We start from the raw sequence: 15379 nt of genomic DNA, 5'->3' as shown, positions 1-15379 counted from the left end.
CCCTTCTATTTTTTACATCAATTCGCGACTTATTTTTGTAAGATTCGCACTGCAACATATGGCACAAAGGTTTTTTAACTCTTTTTTTCAACCTTTTAGTTCCCAAGTGACTCGATTTCACTTTGAACCTAAATTATACTTGAAATTCTACTTATTATTCTCCTCTGACCACACCACGTCACTTACTTAATTATCATAATTAAGCTTAGTAAATCAAGGAATTAAAAATCAAGATGTTATGTCTGGGATAAATTTAAAGAAGGAATAAGGAAGAAAGTTGGGAATGGAAACTCTATGAGCTTTTGGTTTGGCAATTGGTTGATGGTGAATGTTTCCCTTATTGAATTGGTTACTGGGAGTGAAGGTCTTGTGGATAAGAATGAGTTTTTTAAATTATATATATCACAATGGTAATTAGGATATCCAAAAGTTTCACTCATGGTTCTAGCCAAATACAGTTACCTACTGGACTCGTGCCTACCCGCCTAGTGAGGAGAGAGGAGAGGATAAACACTTCTAAAAACTGTCTAGTAATGGTTTTTTACCATTAAATCTACTTATTTTTTTTTCTATTTGCAAGTATAAGAAGGGATACAAATAGTATATGGAAGATGATTTGGAGATGGCCAGTAACAGAGAAAATCAAGTCCTTTATGTGGCTGTTTGCTCATGGAAGAACCCACACGTATGAATTGAGGCAGAGGAGAGGTCTTGCAACCAAAGGGAATTGCCTTTTTAGGTATAAGGTAGTTGAAGATTTGATGCATCTTATCCAGGACTGTCTAAATGCCCCAAAAAGATGGAAATTAGTGGTCAAATAGGAGAACTAGAATCCCTTTACTACCTTGAATAGGGTGGAATGGCTAAAATGGAACTTTAATCATGAAGTAGGTGCAACTTTTACTAACAAAGTATATTGGGCATCCCTCTTTAGTTACATTTGTTAGGATATTTGGGCTGATAAATGTAAAATAGTGTTTGATACAACAAATGTAATTGAATACCAATCTGTGAGCTCTAGTTTCTTTAGAACTCATGCAGATCTAGATCTATATGAGCTTGCACCTTCATTGATTTAGGAGAGACAATGCACTAAAGGCAAAACTACAAGTAGAAGTGCTGCTGCCAAACTCGAAGTGGACGAGTTGATGCTATCTTATGGTAGTAATGGATGTAGTGGAAACATTTAAGACCCTCAAGCTAATTAGGTCAAAAGATTTAGCTACAAACTTACTATTGTTCTACTCGTCAATGCAGAATTACTTGCTATCATTCATGTTTTGCTTATTTGTTGGGATATCAATTTGTGCAATGTTGATATTTTCTACGATTGTACAGATGCTATTAGTCTAATTACTAAAGGTTGTAAGGCATCACACCATTTTTTAGATGTAATTAAAAATGTTTGTTTTTTATTTCATAGGGATTGGAGTCTATTTATCTCTAATACCTATGCTAATTTTCTTACTAAGCCTGCTTATAGGTTATATGTTAGTTTTCATACCTTTGATCATCCCTCACTTTTATTTTAAGAGATAGTGGACGATGAGAGTGTTCTTGGAGGATAACTTATCTTAATGTAATCTCTTTTGATTTTTAATACATGCCTTTCAGTAAAAAAAAAAAGTATTAACCAAAATGAAGTATTAACTTGAGAGAATAACAAATGAATTCTTTCAAAATAAAAAAATAATAATTTAGTTCTGCACACTAAATATAATAATACCTTTTAAATCTTAAGAGATTTAATTATCATTAAAATTTTTAATAAAATGATAAAAATATGTCTCAATTTTAAAAGGTACAATAATTTTTTTTATTCATAATTTTTGGTTCTGAAATTCACAATTCAAATTTAATAAATAACTAAAATGATTAGGGATTGATAACTTTTCTAAATCTTTCTTTTTTCCTTTCAAAGTTTATTAATATTTTTGTTAAAGGATAATATAATAATTTCCTTAATTCTTGGTGCTTATCATTTTTATCGCGGGGGACGCGGTGCTGGTGCAGGGGACTACTGCATAGCTTCGGCCATGGCTTCCAGCGCTGCATCAACATCTTCGGTGTCGGAAGAGGAGCTCACTCTGACAGTGAAGTGGAGCGGTAAGGAGTACACCGTCCGAGTCTGCGGCGACGATACTGTCGGTGAATTGAAGCGCCGAATCTGTGAGCTCACGAATGTGTTCCCCAATCGCCAGAAGCTTCTGTACCCTAAAGTCGGTTCCAAACTTGCCGACGATTCTCTCTTGCTCTCGCAGCTTCCCCTTAAGTCTTCGCTTAAGATGACCATGATCGGGTATTCCATTTTTTCCCTTAATGTTTATGATTGTAGAAGTTCTCAATTATTGAGTGTAGTGTTGCTCAAAAAATGGGCAATAGCATGATAGGTTTCTGGGTATTTGATTTTATGGCCGAAGTTGAAAGGGTAAACGAATGATTGCAGTCTTGTTATGTAGCATGTTCTGAAATTCAAAGATTTTAAGTTGAAAGGGTAAACGAATGATTGCAGTCTTGTTATGTAGCATGTTCTGAAATTCAAAGACTTTGTTCAACTAGTGGAGAACACCAATATCCTTTTGGAACACATTTTCTTTGCTTATAAACATTTTGGGATAAAATGGTTGAACTTGCAGTACTACTGAAGAAGATATAATTGTTGATCCAGTGGAATCGCCTGAGATTGTCGACGATTTTGAGCTTGGTCAAGAAGAAGCTGTAGATATCAAAGACATGGAAGTGAACAAGCAAAAATTGAAGAGACGTGTAAACCAATACAAGGTGATTCCCTAATGGATCGGTCTTTTTTATAGGCATAAGGTACATGCGGTTTAATTTTTGTTTAGTTTGCTGGGTCCTTGTTTGTATTTTGTTTTGCATTTTTTTAGCTGGCCTTTCCACTTGGAAGGAGGTTCATTGTGTAAGAACTATGTTAACTTTCTACTATATAATTAACTTGGTTCACATCAAAATTCAAAACATTGTCACCATGGCACTGGCATTGAGAGATTTTTCATGTTTTTCTGCGCAAAACTTGTCGCGTATTATGATATTATAATTTTGCTATGATTGTATTGTGATATTATAATTTTCCTATGAGTACAATCATAACATTATGCTGAAAAGATGATGAGGCTGGTTTATTTAGGAACGACTGCTTCTGGCAGTTATGTATTCTGCTAAAACGTGAGGCAGTGTCTTCTTTGGTTTAAAGCATGGAGGTGTTTTTCTTCTAAATATCAGTGATTAGTTATAAAAATATAAGAAGTAAATTGTTGGAAAATTCTATCAAGATCTCAATTTATTTAGCTCCATCAATCATCTCTTAAGCACAATCATTTCTTCATTATAGATATGCCAAAAGGATCTTAAACAATTAGATGTTGATACATAGATGCCTCCTATACTTTATATCATCTTATACTGATAAGGGGGGTTGCATCAGCCCTCTATATTTCTCTGACATACATGTATAGATTTATACTTAAGGGAAAATGCATATATACCTCATTACCTCCTATACTTTGGCACCCATTCAAAAATATTCAGCATGTACTTCAAATTCCAGATAATAGGCTCCCTTACTTTGGCAACATGGAAGCGAACCCTTCCATCCACCTTTCATTAGATATTCAATGGAAAATTGTGGAAGAAGGGTTTCTGGGTTTGAAATTGCAATTGGGATATTTGGGGTTTGAAATTGAAATATGGAACAATGTCTGAAGTTTTAACTATCTTGGTCAGAATAGCGGTTGTCTAGCTTTAAAGTCATGACCAAAAGTTGGGCCAGAATGGTGTTTGTATTTGCAATTGTGAATGGAATAGTTAGAGTTTGAAGCAAATTCCAATCATGGCTGTCTTTGTCAAAATCATATGTTTGGGTTAAAGATTCACAAACTGAAATTTGTGAGAGTAAGGGCAAGTGTCTGCTCCCACCTTTCTTGTAAAATTTATTTTCCAGGCTTTAAAATAAATGGTGGCTATTTGCATATGGGTCAAAGTCCAAGGGTTTTGGGGCCATGTTTTCTGATATGTTTAACTCTCTGCTTTAATGCTTGAACATACATTTTTTAAGATAAGAGAGCTGGCTGTTGATAATAGAGGTACTAATAAATATTTTCTATCTTTATTTTTGTGTGAGAGTAAGGGAATATGTCCCCTACATCATACCAGACAGGGCATATAAGGGTCTATGCCTCTTCTCACTTCATTTATACTTGAAATGAGCAGCTTAGTTTTAAGACAAATATATTTCAGAAAGAAGGGGTTGGGAATATAGATACTGATATCTATCAATCAATGTTTGACGCCATCATTCTATCATGACAGTTGATTAGGCAGTATGCTTTGCTTGCTTATCAAGCAGCTTGTGCCTGCTTATGTTGCATAATTGTCAAACAAGTTTGTATGCTGATGCAATTCTTCCTCAGTAATTTTCCTTTGCATGCCATCTATGGTGTTCTTTCTCATGGCTTGTCTTCTTTTACAGTTTGAGCTCCGAAATCCATGTCGAAAAGGGAAGAAACTCCTTGTTCTGGATATTGATTATACCCTATTCGATCATCGGTCAACAGCAGAGAACCCTCTTGAACTTATGAGACCTCGTAAGTGGTTGATTTCTGGCAAGTTTTTGCTTGCTTTCATTTTTTTTTCTTAACATTGTTTTCCTGAAATGGCTCTTCCTGGTGTCATCATCTGCAGATCTTCATGAGTTTCTTACATCAGTTTATTCAGAATATGACATTATGATATGGTCTGCAACCAGGTATAAGTAACTTTATCATTTCTTTTAAATTTCCTTTGGGAGAATAACTTTGTAAGATGCCTATTGATGATACTGAATCGTAAATGCACGCAAAAACCAACATAGGATGGATATTTAAATATGTCATTTTTATTATATTTTATTTACTTATTTATTTGTCTTGGTGTACTTCTTGCAGCATGAAGTGGATTAACCTGAAAATGGGACAACTTGGGGTTCTGGACAATCCTAATTATAAAATCACTGCACTTCTTGACCACTTGGCAATGATCACTGTCCAATCAACTTCTCGTGGGGTCTTTGATTGCAAACCTCTTGGTTTGATCTGGGCTCATTTCCCTGAGGTATAATTATGACCTATGTTCTTTCTTGATGGAAACAGAAGCATGTTATCTTCATAAAGTAGCTGTAAACCTGTCTTAAACATGCCCATCTCCAGCCAAAGACTTTGAAAGAGACCTTAATAAACTACAGCTGCACTGTCATCTTCCTGAAAACCTGAAAATCTATATTTCATGCTTTTGAGGATCACCCTGAGTCAGAAAACATCCTTTGAGGATGAGATCATCATGTAGGATATCTGAACAGACAAAAAAAAAAAAAAAATTTACATCTCATTTCTTCACTTGTATTATGTGAAGTTTAGCAATGGCCAACAATGATTTAAATTGCTTGATGGTGATTTCCTATTTCATTTCAGTTCTACAATGCTACAAATACCATCATGCTTGACGATCTTCGAAGAAATTTTGTGATGAACCCACAAAATGGTTTGACAATCAGGCCATTCAGGAAGGCTCATGCTAATAGAGATAGTGATCAGGAGCTTTTGAAGCTTACCCAATACTTGATGGCCATTGCAGAACTTGATGACTTGAGCCATCTTGATCATAATAATTGGGAATTTTTCAGCGAAGACAGCACTAAAAGACGTAGGCACACATGAGGCAGTGCGCAATTTGTTTTTATTTTATTTTTTTGGGAACGAATATAGGTTGATCCGGCATGACCAACCACAGTTCTGTAGGAGAATCTCTTCAGCAAGAGGAATTTAATTTTTCTATTGCAAGTAACTACAAAGAAAAAGGACAAATGAGTGAAAGGAAAGGAGCTCTTGTGGCTTTCAGTTGACTTACTCTGCTAATAGAACTTCATTATAGAAGTTTCTGGAACAAAATTTGGTACTTTATCTGATTCTATTTACAAGACTTACCCTCGCACAGTCACTTGATACAAGACCTTTTCCAAAAAATTAATATAATGTTCATAATTTATTTTCAAAAATGTCTTTTCTTTATCACTCTTATCATCTAATTCATTATTCACCTTAATTTGATCGAGAGTATTTTGAAAAATTATAAATTGTTACCTTTAGCTAGTTTTAACTAGGTTTATTAATCTTATGTAAAATGGTAAATAGGTTTCTATAATAATGACTGAATGAAGAATAATGCTTGAACGTGTGATATTTCTGCATAATTATGAGCACCGATTTAGTGGAAGTAGTCACTTGAAGCGGCTCTATATCATTAAATGATAGTGGATAATAAGATTACTTGATAAATTTGGATACCTGACAAGGAAAAAAAATAATGTTTGTCATTTTGGTACGACATGTAGTTTAAGGTAACAAACATGAATGATTGTCCAAGTGCAGCCGGTTATTGCCATCAAGCATCCTGAAGAAGGTTGACTTCTTTTAGGTTAAAAAAAAAAAAAACCTCGGTTACTTTTAATGAATATCCACAGCCTTTTATTTTTTTTTTTTTAAGGAAAAACAAGTCAATTTTATCAATATTAAGAAAAATCAATTACACTGACTAATATCAGAAAGTGAACAAATCAAAGTATAAACCTATAATACAACTTATCAAAAAAACACAAAAAGCATCAAAACAAACGCAATCTAATACCTATAATAATTGACCTGCATGGCACTTTTTTGACTATCAAACAACTATTCTCATGGAATCTCCCTTGGTATTTAGCTATCATGGGCTATGATATTAGTAATGAACCTACGAGTCTGGGTTGATCCTTGTCTCTTTCTTTATTTTAGCCTTTTTGCCTCCAATTATATATAAAAAAAAAACGTAATTTATCATTGCAACTTGACCTGCAAGACTCAACCTATACCCTTCTTCTTGGCATCAACGTTTCTGCCACTCAGGTCCTTGGACAAGATAGAGACCGGAGAGGATGGTGGCCTACGCAGCCATTATTTCAATACCATACCTCTCATTATCATAACTGTTATACAATCAGCACCATTATTGCCTTTGCGAGATACCAAACACAACCACCAACTTCCATCAGACCTCGACCTCTTCAACATTTATTCCCATTCACAACCTTTAGCATCCAACGGCCTGTGAATATCCATAGCTATTAGCTGACGTTTCATGAAGAAAATTAATTCCCGTGAAAAACAAATGTAACGATTTTTCATCAATCAAATCTAAGCTTTTCAGTTTTTCAAAGGGCTTGGATTGATTTGATGATCATTATCGTTTAAAGGACTAATTTCTGAAATAAACACTTTCGGAATCCAAAATGATAACTCTTTCAGAAGTAGATGGAGAACTTAAATTCAACCATACCGCCCCAGAGAAAGATCACGTTCTAGAACATATCTTTACAAATATTTAGGCATGGCTAGTGTCTAGCGTGTAGAATTTTGGAATTTGTAAAATTGCTATCCATCAATATAATAATAAAATCATTTCTTAGACCCCACCTTCATAGAATATGTAAAATAATACTTCCAATATATAAGAATTTATAGCAAATGTTGTCAATTATACCCACTTATTTTCTGAGTCAGTCGAAGCCAATGATAAATACATACATATATAAATATATATGGCTTTGAATTATATAATGGCTCATTGAGAAGTTTTATTTCTCATCATATTTTTGGTAAGTTCTTATCTTGATTTTATATAATCCCACTTATGTAAGTCTCAGAATTAGGAGAAAAATTTATTTTCAAAAACTTTCCACGTAAATTAGCATGAAACTATGCATCCACCGAAGCTCATATCCACATGTGGGCGAGGAAATAAAAATTATAGGTAGGTACAGTAAATCATATCAACACTACGAAACAAGATGTTCAGAGAAAACATGAACCTCCTCAAATCATTTTAACAACACTAGCTTAATATTAATCCATACAAATAATGCACATCCATACAGCCCTAAAGATCTTCGCTGCTTATATTAGGCTGAGTGAGTTTCTACAATACAACCATTAAAAAATGAAAATCACAACAGAAATGGAGAATACACTTCATGAATAACATACACTGGGGATGTTGAATTACCACCTCCGGCAAGTCATCTCTGATCAGAAAACCCAGATCAAAATATCGTAAGATTTCAGCTGTGACTACCAGGTGCCCATTAAGATTAATTTAAACAAGCTAACGCGGAAGACCAGGAAAAGCCTGAAATATGCAAAGCGGGCAGAGAGAAGATGCCTACACTGGAAATCTCTGCACAATCCCGCACAACGGGAAGATTTGACCGTCGCATGGCCGCAGCAACATCTGTTGAATGTAGAGGCAAAACACTGACACAAATAGAGCGCAGATTTAAGTACGAACGGGACCAGTCATTGGGTCACGCCCTGAACTGCCTTCTTTATGTTTTAAGGAAAGGTTTGAGAATTGGGAATCGAGGTCTTTGCTCTTGGTGCGTCGGAGGCTACCAGATGGTGGTTGTTGCGGTTGCTGCTGTGGCTGCTGATACAATGCACGTAACCTTGCAATCTCTCTTTCTAGTACTTCCTGCTCCACTGAATTGCACATTGCTTGTATTAGTCAACAAAACAAATTTCTTTGGAGTGATGCAAAGTTACTAAAAGCTTTGATAAGTGATATCATGAAGAGTTTAAGAGTGTTCGAGAATATGAGATAAAAGATTCTATATTTTCTTAATTCATGGAAAGTGAACACAAAACCATATAGAGAGAGAGGAGGAATATACTGCAACAAGAGTAAATGCTGCTAGAGTAAATACATGCACCTACCACAACTATTTTAAAAATTAATACATCAACTACTAACATTTTGACAGAATTCAACATACACATTTTCAGCGCAAACTAGACTGTGGGGCCTACTTTACATGGAATTTAAGGCGAGTCACATTATTTGTGGCTTGTAAATAGCGTGGTTTTCTATAGAATTTTATATTGTGTAAAGATATTATACTTAGATGTATATCATACTTTAGGGTGCCTGCCGGGCCTACATGTTGTGACGAGTCACCCTAGAATGGAGCAAGTTCTAGTGTTATAATTTTGCCCTGCCCTAATTTTTTTGAGTCCTTAGGATCAAACCTTCCTGTACTCAATCTCATTCAAGGGAAACTTCTTGCAGACAGTCGAGCTCATGTTTATAGAAAATTAACCTTTTCTTTATTTATGAATATTATCTAAACATCAAACTTGCATGAACAAATAAAGCATGTTTCATCTTTCACGGCTAATACATGAAATAGAATGCATCAAGACATCATATCCAGAACAAGTATGGGGAGTTACTATTTGCCAGCTCCCCTAAAGCACAGTATCAAGGATGTTAATTTAAAAACATACAAAAATATATCCTACTTACTAGAGCACAATTCTCAAGGATAAAGACTTACGGCGTTTGATGAGATGCTCCTGTGCTAAGCTTTCTAGACGCTGCTTAAGGGCTTTGTTTTCCATGCTCAGGATAAGATGCTGTTGATTAAGAAATTCAACCTCAGCTGATACTTCAGACCCTTCTGCCTATTAATTAATAAAGAATCAAATCAGAACTTTCCAACATAGAACATACAGGAATTTGAATAAATATGACTTTAAAATCATTCAGAACTATGTATCTTATAGAACTTACCTGTAAAGCTTGTACGTTTCTTTCCAGCTCAGCTATGTATTGTAGTTTACGGACCCGTGAACGTTGAGCAAATTGCCTGCATATAAACATTTCACATTTTATTTTTTTCACCTCATCATCAGTTCACAGTTGACACAGAAGTAAGCTGAGAACACAGTAAAGGCAAACAGCTACCAAACAAGGCATAAGAAACACAGTATAACTAATAATGGCACAACACCCCCTTTCCCAGAAACAGCTGCCCAACACTTTCTCTTAACATCTGCCGGGCCTCAAATAATGCCAGAGTTCACTCCAATTCTTCAAATCCAAACTAAAAGGCATGCCTTTTCTGCTACAAAGTAAACTATCAAAACATTTACATCATTGGCATCCATTGAAATCTGTAATTTTTCACAAAAATAAGCTACATTTGATAATTTAGCTCTTCTTCAAGAACCCTCCTGGGACAAATTTTAAGAAAGGTTGAGGATAACTTGACACAACATAACAGGTTCGCTACAGGAAAGCATTCTGCACAGAAAAGTTGGAAAGGAAACTGCAGGAAGGAGCAGATAAAGCCATACAACAGAACTTACAGCTTGCAAGTCTTATATTGGTGAGATATAATTGAGCATATTAGTGCAATAACCACAAATTCAGAAAGCTTAAACAATAAGTACATACTGTTTAGCTCGTTTAGTATCTGTCTCAGAAGCTTGTGCCTTCACATGCGAACCATCCTTTTTTTCAGAAGATACTTTTGTATCATGTGAGCTAGATTCTGCTGAATCCAGTTTTTCATTAGCATTTGACAGAACACCATCTGCTTCACATGGTGTGCTAGGTGATCCTGAACTCTGAAATGCACCATTATCTCTGCCAGAGGGAACACCAATTTGATGCGAGACAGCATTTAAAGAAGAGTCCCATGCTCTATTTTTCTTTTTGGTTGATTTGATCTCTCCATACATTGGTAAATGATGAGCATCTTTTCCATAATCAAAGTCCTGAGATGCCCAAGATGGAATAGATTTTAAATTCTTAAAATTGCACTCATCCTGATCTGTATAGCTAATGTTAGAAGAAACATTAACTGTATCTAAGTAAGCAAAAGAATCACTTGATGAACGCCGATGACCGCCCTTACGAATAGGTGTATCTGGCTCATTAAGAAGATCATCAAGCCAAGAAGGTTGTTCCTCTATGACAAGGCTCTCAGATGAAGTCCGTTGGTGGTGTGCGTTTCCCACTCTAGGTTTCTGAACAACCTTGGAACCAATTGCAGTATTTGGGACATAATCAGCATATGCTCCAGAAATACTAGGAAATGGACTTTTAGGAGGAAGGAGAGCATGCTTTCCGGAATACATAAAATTTCTCATGCCTGATGAAGCCTTTGAATTAGCCATAGAATACCTGTCAAATAAGTAAGAATGAAACATCAGAGGCAGTTATATGATGCATCTTCTCAATAAAACAGTTCAAATTAGGATCTTCTGGAAATACTAAACATAATCAATGATTTAAAACACATGATGATTCCAAGTACTGTGTTTTTATTTCTCCATGGTGCTTGCCTGTCAAGAAAAATAAGTAAATAAATAAAACAACATAAATGTGTCCATGGGCATCCCACTCATGTACACAGTACATATATTTGAAAAAATAGTAATCAGGAACACCATGTGAAATCAATAAAGCATTACAAAAATAGCATTCAGTAGCCTCAAGTCTTTATAAAAAATTATAGCAATAAATGATTAGAGACAAATTGCCCATGGCACCAAGTATAAGCAGCTAATCTGCTAAGAGCTACGTAGCGCACGATTCCATAAAGCATATGCTTCATTCAGAAAAATCAGCATGAAGCTTGCAGCTTTATGGAGAGCCTTAAACATTTTCTTGTCATGAAAATTCTCGAAATTTCTCTGGACATCTCATAATAATCAAAAGGTCTAGATTAAGCCACTGCTATCACGCTGAACACACTCACTCACTTCATTGGTGGCACATTTGACATGAAAATCCCAAGTCAACAATAATTCCCACTAAATCTTGAAAGGCAACTATATGAATTGTTCACTACCAATGTAACAGAAAACTCAAGAAGAACCAAATAAATCCCCAGACTTTCATGGTGAAGCAAAATCATAACTCTAAGCAACGATAAGTAGCAACTGAGAAGAAACTTACAACCCACAGCTCAGTTTCCAGGTCTAGAAAAATTTATGAGGAAGAAGTAAATTTGCTCTCAGATACCAAAGATTCTTTCTTTTTTTAACTCAAGGTCCCAGATCAGGAAAAATTAAACATCGAAGCTTCATTTTGCTGCCTTTTCCTAAGGCACCTATCTAGAGCATGAATTTGCAGAAACGACAAGAGCGTGCATTCAGAAGACGAGAAGAAATTCCGAAATATGGAAATTACTGTTTGCAGAGAAGATACGCTACAATGTATGAGGCTGAGGCACCACCCAACAAAAAAATTTTACAAGGTTAAAGAATTGAGCACGAAAACAGGAAACTGACTGTCCTGCAACCATCGGAAGTCAGTTTCGTAATTGATAATCCAACGAAAGAAAGAGACCCACCTTTTGCAGGTTGAAGATTCCAGATCGCTAAATGCAATGCGAAAAAGGCTTCAGACCAAAGCAACCTTTCTCTCTCTTAGGGTTCGCTTGCCCCCGTGTGGTTTTAAGCCAAGCTCTCTCTTTCTCTCTCCGCCCCAGTACTAGTAGCACTCTTCTCTCTCTCTCTTCTCGTTGAAGCTGCCTGAGGTGAGGTGAGGCGAGGTGAGGTGAGGCTTAGGCTGAATAGGAAACCCAAGATAAGAAGTATTGCTCCCAAGTCCTCAAACTTTTACTATTTTCACAGGAAACTATGAAAGGAAATTTTCTATAACTGTTCAACTTTGTATTAATATTAAACTTTGTATTTATATTAATAATAATATGATAATAAATAATGCTGATAAAAATAGTTACATTTTTATTTATTCGGTAGTAATTTTTTTAATTAACCAACAATTTTAAGATAGTATAATTGTTAGATCCATTTAATATTTGATACAATCAATTAATTCTAAGTTGAGATTAACTCGAGTCCAAAATTTTTATTATCATTCAACCCCCCTACAATTATTATTAATAAATTTTTTTAAATTTTATAAATTTACCGTGATATTTTTTCCATTGATTTATATTTGATGCAAAATTTTATTTTTGAAATTCTAAGAAATACTAGAGTACAATATCAATAAGGGTTACAGGATTAAAATCTTCTGAAATTAAAATGGGTGAATTTATGTAAAATGTTGCTATTTAAGAAAGAGGGTGAATATTTCATACTTTATAAAAAATAATAAAATGTGTGAAAATATTAAAAAAATTCATATAAATTCACCAATCTTAACTTTCAAAAATTCAAATCTAAAATTAAGTCTAATGAAAAGAATTAATTCATTATAATATGATAAATTAATATTCAAATTCTCAATCAAAAAAGTGTATGATTTATGTTTAGTGCCCAACCAACCTGGTTGGGTTTTCAATAAGTGAGTTTTAGAATTATTTTTGGTTTAGTAATCTCATATATCTCCTATTCCTAACAAATGTGACTTCATTGCAGAAATTTGTACTTTTCTTTAAAATAAGCCCAACTTCTTTAGTCTTTAAAAAAAAAAAAAGAAAAGAAAAAAGTCAAGCTTAACTATGAAGCTAATGACCGAATATGAAAGAAAATTATATGTGCATTGCATGCTTTTAGTTAAAATATTGTATGAATATCATTAATTTTATATATTAAGTAAAAAGATAAGTGGTAATATTCATAAATGATATTAGTTGCTCTAAATTTTACTTAAGAATAAAATTAAAAGACTAAAAGATTGAATTAAACTTAAATAAAGATAAAAAGTTTTTGAAATTCGAAATAGAAATAGGTCCTCTAATAAATTGGTCTAAAAATTTACTTGAAAATCGTTTTCCTTTACAAACTAAGAAAATTTATTTACAAATTGGTGTTTTGAAAGTTATGATAAAAGAATGAGAGCTGCAAATTACTGAAAATGATGATACATTTGAGGGTTAACAATTTTTTTTTATATCAATTAACGAATTTCACTAGTAAATTTGTGTTTTAATGGTTGCAAATTATGAAATGAGAGTAACAAATTTTTAGATCAATTTACTGAAAAAATATTTAGTCTTTATTATAGATTTCAAAATATTTTGGTTTCTAGTTAAATTCAATTCAATATTTTAATCCTTAAATCTCATTTCACCATAGTTTATTACTTTTATATATTATACTACGTGATATTAGAATAATGAGTTACAATGAAGTGTAAAATAATCTGACCCTTTGACATGAAATAAACTTTATATGTATACATATTAATTGCGTATATTAAAAGTGAAATATATTTTGAACAAAAAAATATTGTCATTACCAATATTTTTTAATTGAGTCGCCTTAGGTATGATTCATATTTTTTGAAAGAATTTTGCAACTTTTAAATGTGAATCTTATTAACATTTAATAAAAATATAATTTTGAATCTCTACACTTTGCTCTCATTTTACTATAGATCTTATATTTTTTAAATATTTTATATTCTTACACTTTTATTTTTTGATGTTTTAAATTCTTTCAAAGTCCTTACACTTTATTCATGAAAAGATCTAGAACACCCAAAAATAAAAGTGTATGAATCTAAAATACTAAAAAAAATATATAAGAACCTCCAGTAAAATGTAAGTAAAGTGTAGAAATCTAAAATCATGTTTTTTCAAATATTTTTTATAGAGACAAATATGGACCATGGATTAATGAAAATGAAATTTTGATCAGATATGGATTATGGAAACGCCGGTATCCCAGTTGACGTGGCTTATAATTTTTGCACTAAAAATATTAAAGATGATGTGATATTTAATAGGAAAGATAACAAAAAAATCTATTTAAATTATATAAATGACAAATTGATCTTACAAAATGATATAATTTTTTTACAGTTTTAAGGAATGTTTCTATCATTAAAAAATTATAAGAAATGACACTTTTACCTTTTATTCATATTAACAAAATTCACAACTTTTATTTATATATTGATAACTTTTTGTTTCTAAATTTGCAATAATTTAATAACTATTCACAAGTTATGATATGTATTAGGTATTGAAAATTTGTAACTTTTTATTCACAGCTTTTGTTCTTATACTAACAACTTTTATTTTTAAATTTGTAACAATTCAATAGTCATTCACAACACTGCATCTACAGATCTTGATATACATCAGGTGTTAAAAATTCATAACTTTTTATTTACAACTTTTGTCCCTATATTTGTCTCTAAATTTGCAATGATTCAATAGTTATTTGCAGCTCCGCATATATAGGTCTTGATATGTATTGAGTGTTAAAAATTTGTAACTTTTTATTCATAACTTTTATTTCTATATTAACAACTTTTATTTTTAAATTTACAACAATTTAACAATAATTTACAACTTCAAAAATTTTTGTTTTATTTGAGAAAAATTTAATTATTTTTTTTAATTCTCTAATGATAAAAAAATGTCATGAAACTTTGAAAAAATTATGCCTTTTTGTAAATTTATATAATTTAAATAAATTTTTCTATCATTTTTTTATTTAATATTCTGATTGTTTTTTGGATCAAAAGTAGCCTCCAGCTTCTCAAAATTAAACGCATGTGATGTATTTAAAGAAAATTTTTAAGA

General features: G+C 33.0%; 2 protein-coding genes across 5 annotated transcripts; one reads left to right on the top strand and one right to left on the bottom strand.

Annotated features, from left to right (window-relative positions):
• Positions 1–1985: 1985 nt before the first annotated feature.
• On the top strand, positions 1986–5973 carry LOC129306471 (ubiquitin-like domain-containing CTD phosphatase). Its single transcript, XM_054947084.1, has 6 exons — positions 1986–2299; positions 2637–2781; positions 4490–4604; positions 4702–4765; positions 4944–5109; positions 5466–5973. Exons 1-6 carry the CDS (start codon positions 2037–2039, stop codon positions 5709–5711), a joined length of 999 nt encoding a protein of 332 aa, XP_054803059.1. The 5' UTR covers positions 1986–2036; the 3' UTR covers positions 5712–5973.
• A 1914-nt stretch (positions 5974–7887) lies between these two features.
• LOC129307311 (uncharacterized protein At4g06598-like) lies at positions 7888–12439 on the bottom strand. Of its 4 annotated transcripts, none has more exons than XR_008592337.1 (6): positions 12227–12439; positions 10321–11052; positions 9655–9730; positions 9419–9545; positions 8252–8564; positions 7888–8110 (listed from the first exon to the last, which is right to left on the bottom strand). XR_008592337.1 is itself a non-coding variant. In XM_054948236.1 (6 exons), the coding sequence occupies exons 2-6, from the start codon at positions 11043–11045 to the stop codon at positions 8362–8364; spliced, it is 1044 nt and encodes a 347-aa protein (XP_054804211.1). In that variant the 5' UTR covers positions 11046–11052; positions 12227–12438; the 3' UTR covers positions 7888–8361. The 4 variants fall into 4 exon arrangements, 3 of the variants coding, with proteins under 3 accessions (XP_054804211.1, XP_054804209.1, XP_054804210.1); XM_054948236.1 differs by having other exon boundaries at positions 7888–8564; positions 10321–10643; positions 10731–11052; positions 12227–12438; XM_054948234.1 differs by having other exon boundaries at positions 7888–8564; positions 12227–12438.
• Between the last annotated feature and the right edge of the window lie 2940 nt (positions 12440–15379).

Source organism: Prosopis cineraria, unplaced genomic scaffold (genome assembly GCF_029017545.1).
Source record: "Prosopis cineraria cultivar Desert tree isolate PC_DT_omini unplaced genomic scaffold, ASM2901754v1 PC3, whole genome shotgun sequence".
Lineage (NCBI taxonomy): Eukaryota > Viridiplantae > Streptophyta > Magnoliopsida > Fabales > Fabaceae > Prosopis > Prosopis cineraria.
This window is presented reverse-complemented; position numbering and strand designations above follow the sequence as displayed.